The following is a 17443-nucleotide window of genomic DNA, read 5'->3' as shown; positions in this document are numbered from 1 at the left end:
GGATACAGGGTGGGGGGGGGGGGCAGCGGGCCCTCAGCTGCCCCCCCCCCCCACCCTGGCCAAAACAAGGAAAAACATAATTAATTGTGACTACAAATTTTCCTCTCTTTTTTTTAGCTCAAGGGGGGTGGGGGGGGGGGGGGTGTTGAGCGAAGAAATCCTGGATCCGCGCCTGGTCATTAAAAGCCTAAATCAATGTGTTAGATGTCACATAGAATGTGGAAGCTCATGTTTGTCACGACAAATACAAACCAACACAAATACATGTAGACAAAAACAAACATAAATAAACGGCAAAAAAGCAAACAAAAAGTCTCACACACATCACTACAAAACACATATATCGATGGATCTTCCCGCCCTCGCACCTTCCCCTCAAAATATGAATGAAAATAAATAGAAATATAAAATGAAATGTTTAGCGTCTTCAATGTGTTCAACTATATAGATGACAATTACACACAAAGTGGTTAGTTGTTTGTTCCTGGTCTTGCTTTTCCCCCCTTTTTTCAGGTTTTAACTGTCTTATTGCTATCTCTTATATATACATATATATTTATTTACAAGAGAGTATTAAGTTATGCTCGGAGTTCGAGGGCAACATTTTATAATAACATTTTCTTCTTGTACGGAGGATCATTAGTTCTTCTGTTTTCCATGCATATAACAATTCATTCAATTTTGAAAATCCTCCGTCACAGTAAATCCAAATTCAAAAATAACTTTTTGAAAACCGTAGAAGATATGAAATATACGAATTTCCTAATTTGATAATAATAATAATAATAATAATCCGTTTTTTTATATAGCGCTCAATACACCGATCCAACGATGTGCCTTAGCGCTTTACAGATATATTATTACCCCGGTCATCAAATTCAGGCTTACCCGCACAAAATATGTGCACATTTTCCACTCCCTGGGGAGCATTCCAGCCAGTCGCCATTTTACAAGCGCACACTTTCTCGTCAAGTTTGTTAAATTTAATCAAATCCAACGTTGTTATTCTTAAATATATATTTAAAGTTTAGGGCTTTAATTGAGGTGAAGGTCTAACAGATAGGTATAAAATGTTAAAATATTACTATAATGATTAATATATACAAATTTAAATTAGGCCATATCATGTCCGAAATTAGCTTTTAAAATATGTTTCAGGAAAGAGAACATTCTTTAAAGACCGTCAATACTACTGGGCCAGAAGGGATTAGACCACACAGCGAGGTCACTGAAAGGTGGCTATCTCATTAACTCAGCTCTCAACTAAGATAAGAAAAAGAGGATCATGGGGGGGGGGGCCAACATGCACCGATTTGGGAAGTTTTCTATATAGAGGGAGCAAGTAGCTATAAGTGGGGCTTTAACTCACATTAAATGTTTGTAAGACATATCTAACGATTTCCAATTCAATAATAAGGCATGCGAGATTGTAGGCTAATCTGCTCCGGCATTCACTTCTCCACTCTCTTCTTTATCTGGCCCCGGTCCCACCTTTTTCTCCCACCTCTGCTTTTTCTTAGCCCACTTCTTCTCCCTCTTCTCCTTATCGGCGTAACCAATCTTCATGCCCAACGCGGAGAGGGCCAACCCTTCCGAAGTGTCGACGCCAGTGCCGAATATCTCTGCTTCCACGCTGGTGACAGTCCATGTCAACTTTGTGTTGAAAGCGAGACCAACCGTGCAGAGGATGACCCCAATCATGTAGTTGGCGCTGCAGAGCTCGAACGTGCAGTCCGTGACGATAGTCGGGAGTTGCGCGCAATTCATGACGCAGCTCACGTTGGGGCCCACGTACTCGGCCATGACCTTCCCGTCCATGTACTCCTTGGAAACGCTGCCGACTCCAGCCGTTGCCGACACGCAGCCCTCTTCGCTGAAGAGCTTATCGGGATCGATCTTGATCTCCGCGCTCGGACCTTTCTCTAATTCAAACGAAGATTCCATGTCGTCATCGTCGCCGTCGTTCTTCTTCGGTTGTTGCGTCACCACCTCCTCATTATTCTGTGTGAGATGGAGAGAGTTAGATTGAAATTAACGAAATATGTAAGATATAGAAGAATAGAGCTGTTGAGGTTGAACATTTTGAAAAATAGAAAGGGGCATAGGCTAGCTTTGCCCCCCCCCCCCCCCCGCGCGCTTATTATCACATTGTAACAATACACAATACCTCTCCGACCACTGAGAATTTGATCTGAACTTTATAAGTATTGATTCCACCCTTGTAAATAAGAATGGAATACTGTCTTTGGCACTGCATATATGATTACTATTACTCATTCATCATCATTAAACTTTTATCTGATAGAAATTGTTAAATCTCCTCAAAATCTTTGATTTCTTAGCTACATATTTGTTCTATTTATTGATCTTCTAAGCATACTTTGTTCATGCTATATTGTAAAACTGCATCTGAGGAACTAACACTTCATCAAGTTCTGCTTCAAGTTAGTTCCTCTTTTCTCGTGCTTTTCTATGATGTTTGTTGTTTCATTGCATATTTTTTTATATAATTATTCATTGCATTATGTTTTGCAAGAGAACAAAAATCATTTGAATTGAATTTGAATTGATACCAAAACTTGATAATGTACTTTTGGATCATCCAGTTCAACATTTCTTGAATGTAATCATGACGATTCACTCTTTTCATTCATTGATTCATTCATTTCATTTCCATTGATTCATTCATTTCATTCCGATTGAATAATGGTTTTGTTCCGATAATACTTCGCAGGTATAAAGGTAATCTAGTTCTAGACCCTTTTATTGAATTTTGTTATTAGCCGACTATAAGCGTTAAGCCGAGTGATGGCGGGATCCTTAGTGACGGCGCGATCCCCGAGAACTGGTCCGGAAATTACCGAGCGGTTCGAGCGGTTCTCGGGGATAGCGCCGTCACTAAGGATCGCGCCATCACTCGGCTGAACGCTTATAGTCGGCGAATAACAACAATCAATAAAAGGGTCCAGAACTAGACTACTATATAGGCTCGACTGCGCATGTTCAAAGGGATTCCTCAAAAAGGCCTATTTCACATTGCATCTTGTCATTTACATGATTAACAACTTCATTCAAAATGGCATAGATTATTATACTTTAGAATACAATGATTCAGGACTAAATGTATATAAACATGACAATTATAGATGATGAATATACTTATTTATGAATGTATTCTTCATCGCATTATGCACTCTGTCTGCCTAAAATATGCAATAGAAGACAAAATACTCATTTAAATATAAACTGTTTAGTGATACATCAGGAAAGGTTTCTTCTCCTTATTCTTTCTCTTCTTCTTCTTCTTCTTCTCCTTTTTCCCCCTTTTTTTCTTCTTCTTCTTCTTCTTTTTCTTTTTCTTTTTCTTCTTCTTTTCTTCTTCTTCTTTCTCTTCTTCTTCTTTTTCTTCTTCTTTTTCTTCATCTTGTTTCTCTTCTTGTTTCTCTTCTTCTTCTTCTTTCTCTTCTTCTTCTTCTTCTTTTTCTTCTTCTTTTTCTTCTTCTTTCTCTTCTTCTTCTTGTTCTTCTTCTTTTGTTTTCTTCCTCTTCTTCTTCTTCTTTTTCTTCTTCTTTTTTCTTCTTCTTCTGGCTTCTTTTCTTGAGCATTTATCATTTTAATTTAGATTTTAGTCAAAGAACAACCTCTAATTGTACCCCTTTTGGCAGGGAACTTTATTAATACAGTAGTCAGGCACAAGCCATAGTATACACATAGCTGTTAGGTAGGAATGGTGGGCACGAGCGCCCCCTCCCATCAAATGACGATAGAGAGAGAGAGAGAGAGAGAGACAGCGAGAGGGAGAGAGAGAGAGAGAGAAACAGACAGATCAGAAAAACAAAAATTAAGCTACAGATCGAGACAGAAACAGAGACAGAGAGAGGGGTGGGGAAGAGAGAAAGAGAGAGAAATCATAGAGAAGAAATGGAAAAGAATGAACCAACAAAGAACACCATACAACTCCTTCCGTACCCTATCCCCATAGCCTATCCGATATGCGTCGGGCTTACGGAGAGTGACATCGGCGTGGGCGTCAGCCCGAAGCGCCTATCATCTTCACTGGTGCATGCGAAAAGTTTTATTTTCTTTTATGTACCGTGTTTAGTTCGTAGAAAATCTACGAACCCCCTGTAAAGCTCTTTCATGAATATTTATGAAGCATGGACCAAAATAGGCCAATGAGCGATGGGGAACCTGGAGATGATATTTGATTGGTTGAATCAAAGTGATCGATCACCAAATAAGGCTAGTCTTATGAATCATGCATGAGAATACGCTCGTCACACATACGATACACATATATGAATAATGATGAGTTGACCAGTGATGATAGGCGCTCGCTCCGATGTCAGTCTCCATAACGCAATTAGTACACTTGCCGTTTAGCCCGGCGCCTATCGGATAGGCTATATCCCCACAAACCAATGGCAATGTTCTCTCACATTTCTTCCATCTAGTTTGAATGACCCCCCCCCCTCCCCCCCTCCCCCCTCCCCCCCTCCCCTTATGCTATAAAATTACCCCAGATTTCCGACTGGAATCGTGAATTGCCACTGCAAACATAATTATAAAATATGTTCAAGATACAGAATATGTTGACGAAATATAACATTAAATGAATTGCATATAAACAACATGTAGTCATGTTTCGTTAATCGTGTAAGATGACAAAGATTCAATCAAGGGATTTTCCAGAATCGTGAAAAGAATTACCATCGAAAATTAATTTTCCCATTATGTCTTCAGAAGGCAAAATTGTAGAATAAAAAATGATGTGAGTTTCAAAAAGAAAACATTAAGGTGAATGTAAATTTTGTATTCGAACCATCCTAAATTGATAAGGTACTATGACCTTTTGTTACGGTAAATAATCATCATATGTTTTGATGAAATTAAGAAGAATATCAAGAATATATCGCCAAATATTAAAGAAATAGAATATACCTCAAACAGAGTTTGTTAGAACACAGATTCAGGATAAACTGATATTCTTTATGTTATAATGAGAAAGATGAATTCGACAAAATATTGTGGTACGGTATGTGTCACTGAAACAGCTCCCGTAGGATTTTTTGTGCCAAAGTTGATTTTTTTTTTGTTGCATTTTTGGATTCATTGGGGTCCAAGCTATCAGAAATTGATGGGGTTCAAATTTTCCCGAAAACACCAAGTTTCCCTATTGCGCGTTATATAAGCCATTTTGGCGCCCAATATGGACCCCCCCCCCCCCCCCCCGCCCCCCAGGAAATGAAGGAAGGGTCTGAAAATTTGAACCCCATCATTTTTGGCTAATTGGGACCCTTTTGAAGCCAAAACGTACAGCAACAAAAAAAATCAACTTTGGCAAAAAAATCCTACGGGATTACATACCATACCGCACTGAAATGTTCGTTTGAGTTTCACGAATGAGATCGATCATTATATAAAGAGACTTTAAAGGTAATACAAAGTTTTGGTATGGGGTCATGAATTTGATTCAAATGAACATATTGGAAGCATATTATGCGATCCTTCAATATTGAGTGATCGTTGTCGCGGTTAAAATCAAGTCTAAAGTCATGAAATTGTTAATAATAAACTCTTCATGTTGTATAGCTCCCATGAAAACTACATATTCTGATATTTTCATGGTCGCAGCTACCATTATACGGCCGTAGGCGCTATTTGAAATTTATCAAAATTTACTGGGAGCACCGGTACATTTTTATATTCAATTTTTCTCGAAAGCAGACATGTTTTAGGGGCTAAATTTTCTAGTGCTTATAAAGCATCCACATGGGCATCCAAATATATCAACATTGTAATGAATCACTATCCACCCAATTTTCAAAATTTCCCAAACTTTGTATTACCTTTAAATAGTTGTAACAAATATAGCTATTGGTTGAGCATATCAAATGGACAAAAAGAGTAGGACCTAGGTACCTGCGTATCTTCACCAGTATCTGGGTCTTCTTTCATAAGTGGTCCTTGGCCATTTTCAGTTTGATCAGAGGTAACGTTTGTATCAGCCGTCTGGTCCGCCATGATTTTCAGGTAAATCTGCGGGGGAGAACAATAAATTAGGGAGCAAAGCAACGATAATTACATTTTCTTTCATAAATGTAATGCTTCCTGGAAGAAATTTCAATTATTTAAACATATTTGTGGCTTATACCTGGTAGATGCAGGTTCATGTCCCGCTGGTTCCAAGATTTTTTCAGAATTGTTTTTCAATACAGATCGATCAATCGATCTTATTTACTGGGTTTAAGCCACAAATACATTTCTTGTTCAATATTTTGAACCTAAAAAAAAAAACGGTATATTTAGTATCATGAGTATTAAGGGGGGGGGGGGGGTGCGCGGGAAATCTCGAGTTCTTGAAGCAACCCGAGCTTTAGAACATTTCTAATCTTATACCCTCATGAAGCTCATTTCACAGGCAATTTACCCAGCTTATTGAGAGCGCATACAATTCTTAATATGATCATAATTTTTCTTACTTTTCTCTCCTAACTCTTTCTTCCTTTTTAAATGTTTTTTTTTCTAAATACTGCCGGGGCACGCCCCCCCCCCCCCTTGTCCTGGTAGATACACAACCGGATATGGGCTAGAATTAGTCATTTGAACCCCAGGTGGGGGTGCTCAGCTTTCGTTTGGACGGGGGTGTGCCACTGAAGCCTCGACACGCCTTTCCATATTAGGGTCATTTTGGCAGATTTTTTTTCGAAATAAAGGCCCATTTTCACAATTTTCGAAAAACAGACCCGTGTTTAGTGATATTTTAATTTGTAAAAAAATGGCACTCACGTTTAGGGAGTTTGTTTTGGGGGAAAAAATGACCCATTAGAGCGGCACATCCCCATATGTCGTGTATACCCCCCCCCCTCCCCCTTCTGGGATTTGAACACGATGACATCATTTCAATCAAAAACTTTAACAAAAAATCAAATTGATGGCCTAAGAACAAAATGAATAAATCATGAAAGACAAAAGGCCGTCTTTAAAAGAAATGTCCGATACACTTTTTTTGTGTGCATGAACGTATAAAATCAGTTTTTCTTCCCCAATGCGTCTCTTTATTTACAGAGGCAGGCATATAGTTCAGAAAAAAATATCTGCAACGTCTTTACAAAAAAAAGTAATATGCTGACCCTTACAAAAAAGTACCATGGTAACCATGTTTTTTTGTCCAAATTACCATCCACCATGGTAACCATGGTTATCATGGTACCAAAACAATAAAATACATTGGGTCATTAAACAATGTATTTCATTGTTTTGGTACCATGGTACTTTTGATAAGAAAAGAATAGAAAATAATGAAATCGCTTTGAATAAACATATCATTTTAGGAATTCAAATAATACTCACAGGATGAGACTGGATTCAAGAGCAGTCAATAATCCTCTTCCTCATCTAAGGAAGTCCAACAACTGAATGAAAGACAAACTGATACCAGGGACCCGTTTCACAAAGCCTTTTTTCAATGACAAAGGATACAAATCAGTGACAAAATCTGCTGATAACCAATCAGCAGCAAGGATTTCAGCTTATAACGAAAACTGTCATTTGTCACTGATGACAAGTTTTGTGAAACACCCCCCTCCCCCCCCCCCCCCCAGATCGCTTTTGATGCGAGACACGACTGTATATAAATCTAAAAATAAATGACGTCCCGTTTCAGTTAATGCACTTTGTAATGTATTCCCCCTCCCCTTCCCTTCTCCTTTTTTTTTCTTCATCCCCCTTTTGTATTGGTGTTTAGGTTTTCTATGCTTTTCATTTCTCAACAATTAATACAGTGTATATTTGTTAAGGGGTTGACGTTCATTATGGCCCGGTCACACAGAGACGACGCACGGCCGGCGCATTGAAAATCGGGAAAAAAAGTCGTGGGCCCGACTTTTGTCAGAATTTGGGAGAAGCTAGCGAGCTGACAACGAATGCATAGCGTGTAGCTAGCGCGCTGCGCGTATACGGGGCGTGTGCTCCGCGTATGTCTGGCGTTGGCCTAGCGCTCTGCGCATGTCTGGCGTCCCTTTGGCGTGTTCATCCATGCGTCGAGCTCCGCGCACATTTTTGAGCATGCTCAAAAAAATCCGACGCACACAGCGAATGACGACGAATGCATAGCGTTGGTCCAGCGTTGGTCCAGCGCGCTCGACGAATGAGTAACGAATGATGACGCACACCTAGCGAACGACAACGCACTGGCCAAAATTGCAAATTTCCAATGCGTTGGCCGTGCGTCCCCCATGCGTCCCCTCTGTGTGACCGGGCCTTAACGCAAATTGCCCTTTTTGTTAACCCCACATTCCCATACAATTTTTTTTGCTCCTTCCCTTTGTATTTTTCCTGTTATCGATCTTTATCTGTATTTCATGTTTGTATGTTTCAATGTTGTTATGGAGAATGAAATAAATGAAATGAAAATGAAAATAGAGCGTTGTATTTTATTCAATCGCACAATGCCGAGCTGTCATGAATGGTGTGCGCTCGGGAGGCTCATTTGCAGGAGTGTCTTGGTCGAGTGGTTTAAGGCGCTTGACTGGAAATGCGAAGGTCGAGGGTTCGAATCCCGACACGGCACTAATATCCTTTGGCAAGATATTAACATCCACTTGCTACTCTCCACCCAGGTGTTAAATGGGTACATGGTAGGATGCGACCGTCATTGTTGGTTAAACAGTTTTTGAGCGTCAAGTAACGCCTGGCTGGTATGCTCCCCAAGGAGTTGAGATTGTGCACACAGTATGTGCGGGCAAGCACTGAATCCAATGACCGGGGTAATAGTATATTTGTGAAGCGCTTAGAGACATTTGTATTAAGCGCTATATAAAAATCAAATATTATTATTAATAAACGGCGGGGATCGGGAGCCTCAAGCTCCATCCTCCCCCCCCCCCCCCCACACTTTTTTTGAAAAAGTATATTAAAGAGAAATAGAAGAAAAAAAAGAGATCAAGAAAGAAAGAATTTCGAGTGCTCTGCCCCCTCGACCCCACCAGGGGTCCTAAGGCGGGCCCCTGAATGCTTATCTGACCGTAATTCCTAAGTTGACCGCAGGCGCGTAGCCAGGGGGCGGTGGGGGCGGTCGCCTTCCAAAACGCCGGCCAAAGAAAAAAAGAAAGAGAGGACAAGGATTAAGAGTCGAGAACGGTACAACGAGTTGTGTTCTTTCTCTAATAATTTAATGAAACGTCAAAGCTTCCGCGCTTCCCGCGGGAGGGGTGGGGGGAAACTAAATTCAGACAAGGATTTACAGTCGAGTACGGTACAACGAATCGTCTTCTTTCTCTAATAATTTAATAAAACGTAATAGCTTCGCGCGGGAGGGGGAGGGGGAAAACTAAATTCCGACGAGGATTAAGATTCGAGTACGGTACAACGAATCGTTTTCCTTTACTATTTTAATGAAACGTCAAAGCTTCCGCGCTTTGCGTTGGAGGAAGGGGAAAACTCGCTCCTCCCTACACCCACCCCCCCCCCCCCCCTCACCCCTAGGAAGCGCGCTACGCGCGCTCTGTAAGTGATTCGCACGCTTTACGTGCTCACTACCGTCCCCCTAAAATAAAATGCTTGCTACGTGCTTGTCTGCCCGTAACTAAACGCTGAAAACCCTGAGCTTCCGGGGGCTCAGCCCCCTGGACCCCACGCCAATTAGTGACCTGACAGTGTCAAAAATAAGATATCAAAATATGCTCATCTGACCGTAATTAAATACCTAAAACCCCTGAGCTTCCATTGGCTCTTCCCCTGGACCCTACCAGGGGGCCTAAGGCGGGCCCCTGAATGCTTATCTGACCGTTATAAAATGACTCAAATCCCCTAGTTTGAGTGGGCTCAGTCCCCCTGACCCCACGCCAATTAGTATCCTGCCAGTGTCACAAATATGGTATCAAAATATGCTCATCTGACCGTTAATTAAATACCCATACCCATCTGAGCTTCCAGGGGCTCCGCCCCTTAACCTCCGTCGGGCCTTTGCCCCTAGATCCCACGCCAATTCACGCTACGCTCTACCTGATCGTAAATACTTTAGTCTCCCCTCCCCCACCCACTTTGAAAAACGTTCAGCGGGGCCTGCATGTAAGAGAATGGGGGTAGTGCGGATTTTTTTGTCTGCCCCCTGACGTGTAATGTTATTCTGAATGTATTTTTAACAATCTTTTTAAATATATATACAATATTTTAAAATACGAGTTATCACTTTATTATGTCAACATGTAAACATGAATAATCCAGCTTCTGCTGCTTTTCATGTAAAATGACAATTACGATGCATGTATTTTGAAATAACATGATAAACCATTATTGAATTGAATTGAATTGAATTGTTATTAGTCTGCTGGGAGTTCACTCCACAATACAAATAGCTTTGTCGCATGGGATAGGTGGAATGGACTAAATAAATCATAGCAAAATAAAAGAAACCGATAGCTCACGTTTTGTGAGTTGGATGTATCTACAGTATATAAGTAGAATAATTGATATTGTTAATTATTGTCAATTCCAATCCATCCAATCAAAAGATATTTGATATAGCACCTTTTCCTTGCAGTCACAAAGCGCTGCACACACGCTCCAAAATGTTTGGGCCACTTAAAGTCCCACTGTCCTACTTGTCTCTACTTGCTCCCTCTATATAGAAAACTTCCCAAATCGGTGCCTGTTGGTCCCCCATGATCCTCTTTTTCTTATGTTAGTTGAGAGCTGAGTTAATGAGATAGCCACCTGTCAGTGACCTCGTCGTGTGGTCTAATCCCTTCTGGCCCAGTAGTATTGACGGTCTTTAAAACAAAAGTTAGACACTTCTCAGAGATCAGTAAAGTATAGTATTATGTAGGCTGGTAATAAAGTAATTTCTAGCAGAATAGATGTGACTTGAGTAGTTTCTTGAACTGGTCAACAGATGAGGCCGTCTGCACAGCAGTAGGTAGTTGGTTCCACAGTTTTGCAGCAACCGATGGAAAAGACAATTCACCAGCACGTTTCTTAGAGAGACACTGAGTGAGCCAGATGGATGATGATGAGCGGGTATTTCGGACTCGAGGACGACGGACCAAGCATTCAGCTATGTACGGGGGACATCAGTGGTTGAGAGACTTGAATACCAGTAGTAGGATCTTAAAAGCTATTCTCTGTCGTACAGGCAGCCAATGCAGTTCAAATCGAAGAGGTTGTATGTGAGTCCGAAGAGGAGCAGAATTAGTGTTAATTATTCTAATAGTTCGTTTTTTTTTGTATATTGGATAAGGTTGATTGATGAGCAATTTAGAACTATTCCTCTACTCATTAGTTCTGAAGTAAAACAAAACAAATAAAACCTAACAGCAACAAACAAAGAAAAAAAAGAAGAAAAGTCCATAATTGTCATCTCTTTAAGTAAAAAGTCACGGATATCTATATGAACATTTACAAATGAGAATATGGGAGATTTCAAAAGATTATTACGCCAGAATCTTTGCGCGGAATAATGTCCAATTAATAAGACGTGTTCACAATTTTATCTCACGTCACATAAGAAAAAATACACTGAAGAAATAGGAAGAGTTGATGATGATGATGACGATGATGATGATGATGATGATGATGATGATGATGATGATGATAATGATGAAAAAAAGTAGGAGAAGAAGAAGAAGAAGAAATAGCAAGTAAGCAAAGACAGAAAGACGGACAAAAAAAAGGGGGAACGAAGAAGTTTGCAGGCCTATTCTAATATTTTCCACTCATTTAGAATGAATAGATATAATGGTAAACCCCCATCAACCCCCGCTAGATTGGTAGAGTGAGGGCTAAGTAATGTATAACTTCCTGTGTGGTAAAACGAGACAATGCAGTAAGTGGCATTAGGAGCAATTCTCTATTATTATGTGCTCAGATTTAGTATCATTAATACAGATGATGTTTTTCTTTACTAAAAGTTTAGTCGTATTGAATGAGCAAATAATAAAGAAAGAAAAGGAGTAAGCAGACCCGAACGTTTCCCACAAAACGATATTTCATATGATTTGTTTGCGAATTTGCTTTCAGTCGATATTTAAAAAAAAAAAACTCTCCCAGGTGCATAGGGGAACCGACAGGGGAACCCCCTCACATCCCCTAGAAAGTTTTTGTCATTATACCTGATTAAAACAAGTTCACATTGTAAAGCGCAGAGTGGTAAAACGAGACAATGCGCTTATTATTATTATTTGGCGTCACATGTGCCTGGGAGGTGAAAAACGGAACTTGTTCACTATATTAAACCGTCGGGTCTCCGCATCTCGGTATAACTGACTGGGGTTTGCAGGGGGACCACGGGGTTTCCCCCTTCTCTTATACGAATAGTGCATGCAGTGGGTTCGGCAAAGGTGGTGACTCTCCTTTACATAATAGGGCCTCCATTCAACGTCCTGTCCGAGGCACAGGCATCAAGCGCAATAGTGGCCTATTTTGTGCTTAGGTTTATTTTCCATTCAAGATGAAAATATTTCTGCTCATGCAACCTAATTAATCATATTCGATGATATAACAGTAATGAGCAACAAGTGTTTACATTGACAGATTTATGATGTGATAGTGATAGTGATTGTGGTGGTTATTTTACCTGACAGCTAAGAAAGCAATCCCGACCCCTCCCCCCCCCCCCCCCCCACTCCGGGGTCGGAATGACCGCATGCGTGTTACCAAAATGTCCGGTAAAGGGGTACTTTTCGTGCGACAAAGTCCGGCCCGAGAATTGTAAAAAAAAAAAAAAAAAAAGGGGTGTATTTGACTTTTCACCCGGAGATTTCTTTAACAAGGGGGTGTTTTTCTTTTTTTCCCCCTCTCATCTCTTTGGACTCCTGAGAAATTATTCCGAATTTAGGGGGTACATTGAGCCTTTTTCCGTATTTAGGGGGGTCTCCAAGGCAGGAAAAGCCCGTGTAAAGCCCGCGAAAGGGGGGTTCGGAAATGTTGGCAGTCCTCAGATAGGGGGTGCCGTTTCAAAAAGAGGGAACGAGCATACGCGTACCCTAAATAACACTGAGTGGGGGGCCGGGAAAGCAATAAATGCTTTTTTTTTTAAATGTGTATTTCCCCCCACAGTAGAGCGTTTTATTAAATAATAAAGCAGTATACATCTTTCTTCATAACAACAGCTATTGAGTGTTGACAACATTGACTGGATACAACATTGAACACGTAATAATAAAACACAAAAAAGATTGTAAGAGGACCTAAGGTTAGATGCCAATAATGTGCATCACAATGCCAGCCAGCACCCACGTACCGACCACACTCCAAACACCCAACAAGCCAGAACAATAGATCCGGGCCAGATTGTTCTGGCTCGGTAACTCCACTGCTCTCGCCCGCCGAGTGCAAGAGTGCAGCCAATGAATGCCGACCGCCATCGCATAACATACCATCGATTAAACATATTATCAGTATTAATCAAAAAGACCATTGAAACCTGACTAGCATCTTTCAAATGAATCTTGCTTCATATTTTCACAAAAGATATTTTTTTCAAAACCAAAATAAACCTTTACCTCGTTTAAAACTTTTTGTGGTAAAAGGCGAATTCCAGTCAATTTGTTTTTATAAATGACTCATTTAAACCAAATGATAAGTGAATTTAAAGCTTTATTAAATTTATTGGGTGTGATTCCAAAAAGAACATTCTCGACTGTTAATTTCAACACAAATTTACATCTTTCGTACAATTTATTTTCGAAATATTCCCATACCTTCCTCACTATGTGACATTAAACAAAATAGGTGTTCAACGGTTTATTCATGCAATAAACACAATGTACATGCGCTGCTTGGGGGGGGGGGGGGGGGATGTAGTTAGTGAGCACTATATATTTTTTTGGCCCTCGAAAATTTGAACCCCCCCCCCCCTTGATCGTGTTTTTACACTTTTTTCCAGGGGGATCCCCACCCCCCCCCCCCCTGGATCCGCCACTGGAGAGAGAGGGTGCAAGAGAGGGATATAGATAGACGGATAAGATAGAAAGATGGATGGATGGAGACTGATTGATGGAGGAGAGAAAGGGGGAGAGAGAGAGAGAGGGACAGAGAGAGAGAGAGAGAGAGAGGGTTTTGAAAAGGATCTACCTACCTTGTATTTTAAATGTCAATCTAAAAATTCCAACCTTTATTTGTGAGTGAATAATAAACAGAAAATGAGGAGCCTAACTTATCAAATTTACAATTGTAGAACAAAATTATTATTTGTCTAAAAGACAAGGGACTAACAAGTACAAGTTACTTTCTATTTATATGTATTATCACTATTGAGTCAATCGTTTTTACTTATTAGAAGACAACAAAACAAATCGAATCAAACTAAGAAAACACATTTTATTAATTAAGGCGATAGTATTTATTATTGTACTATATACATATTCAAAATTTCAACAATTTTCCACATTAACCTGGAGCAAAGTAAAACATTAAATCATTCCAAATTGAGATAAAATCAAGGTAGAATAAAACTCGTGAATCAAAATAGAATTTAACTGCAATTAAACAAAATCCTGGAAGAATATAATATTTTTGGTAACATTAGCAGGTTTTTAAATACCATCCACAAGGAATACGCTATTAAGAACACAGCACAATTTCTTGGGGGTGTGGTAGTCCTGAAAAGGACTGTTTGTTATCTTTCTTAGCATATAGTTCTAAGGAGAACTATCCTCTCCAAGCGCTATAGTTCTCCTTAGAACTATATGCTAAGAAAGATAACAAACAGTCCTTTTCAGGACTCCTCAACCCTCTCTCTCTCTCTCTCTCTCACATGGTGCACCCGCAAACCTACCGTATAAATATGATGTTGTAGAGTTAGTAGTACGTTTTCATTAACTCAACTGAGAGCGAGTAAAGATGATGATGATGATAATAATAATAATAATAATAATAATAACAGCAACAATAGTCCATTTTCATAATGTAACCAAATGCACGCATATGCCTTTGTCAAACGACTTGATACAAATGATTTTATTCCCCCATCACGAATAAATGTATCTCAAATATAATAGTCAGAATTCAAATTGCATGAATTACTCATTGCTAGGAAGGACAAGTAACATGGCTCGTCCTACCTAACAAGACGAAATATATGCAATTTGCATTCTGACTATTGAAACACAATTATTTGTAACAGGTGAATGAAATGATTCGTATTGAGGGACTAAGTATAAATTTGGCCAGATTACAATTCTTAATGGCATAATGCTTGCTTGCTTGCTGTGTGCCTTGTCTGTTATAGACATTGGCTTTACATCTGCTTCTATTTCTGGTTCTTTATCCAACAATGACAATGATATAACAATGATAATACTAATTACTACTTCTCTACAAATATTTCTTAACAAGTAATCTACAAGCTTTGTGGTGATTTTTAAAGTATGAACAGCGGTTCATAGATCAACAAGTAAAAACTGTTTACAACAACAGCATGTTAACTTTAGATTACAATCAAAACAATAAAATTGGTAATCCGACACAATAATACTAAGAAAAGGGAATTTTTATCATAAGTGTTAGACAAAACATAAAACACTAGATATCCATAATCTGGTAACATTTTAAATAACCTCCTATTGCACTTTACATCTATTTAAAAGAAACATGCCTGACAGATTTAAAAAAAAAAAAAAAAAAAGAAAAAGAAAAAGAAGAAAAAAAAGAGAAGAAAAAACCCAGGGTAAACCTGTACCATCAAATCAGTATATATAGAATACCAGCATCAAGAGATAAAATGTTTTTAAAAAAATTGAAGAACATTATTTATGCATTAAGAATTACTAGGAATTTCTTATACAAGGTCTGTTTTATCTTTGGTAGAAAAATGTACTGGACCAACATTACATGAATGACATCAATTTTTATAGAACAAAATGAAGAGACGTTGTTAAAACATCAAAGGAAATGGAAGACTTGTGTCACAGTTTCAGAAAAAAATTGTGCACCCCTTCTTGAATCGCAACAATAACCACAAATCACATTTTCACTGGTTAAATGATAACATGGTCAAAGGTCACCATATTTCAATAAATATATTCATTACAAATAAAACCTTTTCCAAGTTTAAGAGAAGGTTGTAAAGGTAAATTGAGAAAAACAATTTGTAATTTCTCATATTTTTACAATATCACAACAGAAAACTTCACCTGACAACGAATGCTCTTCAATGCCCTTGTACATAAAAAATAATGAGGAATAGCTGAAGAATTTGGACAAAATTCTATTCCTTTTGTGTATGTAGTTCCATATACCCATATCTGTGTGCAGTGGATATGATATTTTCGAAATATTGAATGTAATCTTCATTTTTATCATTCCACAATCTCAATTTACGTTATATTTTACTACATGATCTACATTTCTGAATTTCTACTTGACAATTTCTTTTAAAATGTGATCACATGACCAGAGCCCTGTCTTATACAAAATTGCAATTAATCACAACTTTTTTCGATTGATATCAATCGCAACTACATGTATGTACAAAAGGGATGGGGGACTGCAAACTTGCGATTGATTTGGATTAATTGCAACTCTTTGTAAAACGGGGCCCTGTTTCACAAAACTTGTTATCAATAACAAGTTACAAGCTACTGTTATAAGCTACTGAAATCATGGCATGTGATTGGCTGAGAGCAAATTTATCATGGAAATTTAGCACTTGTTATAGATAAAAGGTTTTATGAAACGGGCCCCAGGGCTCTGAACTCAACTTTAACATCAAAAGAAGACCAACAAAAATGTAAATACACTGTACATACATATACATATACATGAATAAAATACATAGACAGGAACATTCTATATCTAATATAAGTATGTAAGTTGCATTGTTTGGCATTGCCTTTGAGTGACTTCAACTATTCATTGCACCATGATGAAGGCAAGAATATCAAAGCCACTCTGTACAAAGATTCACATTATATCTATAAATAACAACAAAGAACTACAAAATTTTGCTTCTATGTAACAAAAGCAATTACATAGTCAGTATAAAATGCAAAAGCGATTATTTCCATGAATTTCACCCTGTTTGCAAGAGGGAAATTAAAAGTGCATATTGTAAAAATTCCACTACAAAATGCAAAAGTGTCAATTTCCATGAATTTCACTGCATGCTTGCAAACAAGAAATGTAAAAGTGCACATGAATTGCTGACATAAAATGCAGAAGTATTCATTTCCAAAAATTCTGCCCTATGTTTGCAAATGTGAGCAAATTTAAAATTTTCAAAAAAGGTGCGAATGAGAGATAATACATGAACTAGCATATTTCAAATTGCAGTGCTCATTTAAAATCTGTGATTATGATATAGGTCTATATGTAGGCAATAGGCAATATGTCTTATGCAATTAAAGTTTTTCATCTATTTATTTCATCAAAAAAAATTAAAAAGCTTGTAATTAGTTAAATAAGTTAATGGTCATACAAAGACATTTTCATTTCTATGCAAATC

The 17443-nt window shown here is 38.6% G+C and overlaps 1 protein-coding gene across 1 annotated transcript; it reads right to left on the bottom strand.

The window, feature by feature from the left end:
- Nucleotides 1–1304: 1304 nt before the first annotated feature.
- On the bottom strand, nt 1305–7424 carry LOC115925050. The gene is made up of 3 exons (XM_030988203.1): nt 7354–7424; nt 5923–6039; nt 1305–2001 (listed from the first exon to the last, which is right to left on the bottom strand). Exons 2-3 carry the CDS (start codon nt 6022–6024, stop codon nt 1435–1437), a joined length of 669 nt encoding a protein of 222 aa, XP_030844063.1. The 5' UTR covers nt 6025–6039; nt 7354–7424; the 3' UTR covers nt 1305–1434.
- Nucleotides 7425–17443: the final 10019 nt, after the last annotated feature.

Source organism: Strongylocentrotus purpuratus, unplaced genomic scaffold (assembly GCF_000002235.5).
Source record: "Strongylocentrotus purpuratus isolate Spur 01 unplaced genomic scaffold, Spur_5.0 spur5_scaffold_17, whole genome shotgun sequence".
Lineage (NCBI taxonomy): Eukaryota > Metazoa > Echinodermata > Echinoidea > Camarodonta > Strongylocentrotidae > Strongylocentrotus > Strongylocentrotus purpuratus.
This window is presented reverse-complemented; position numbering and strand designations above follow the sequence as displayed.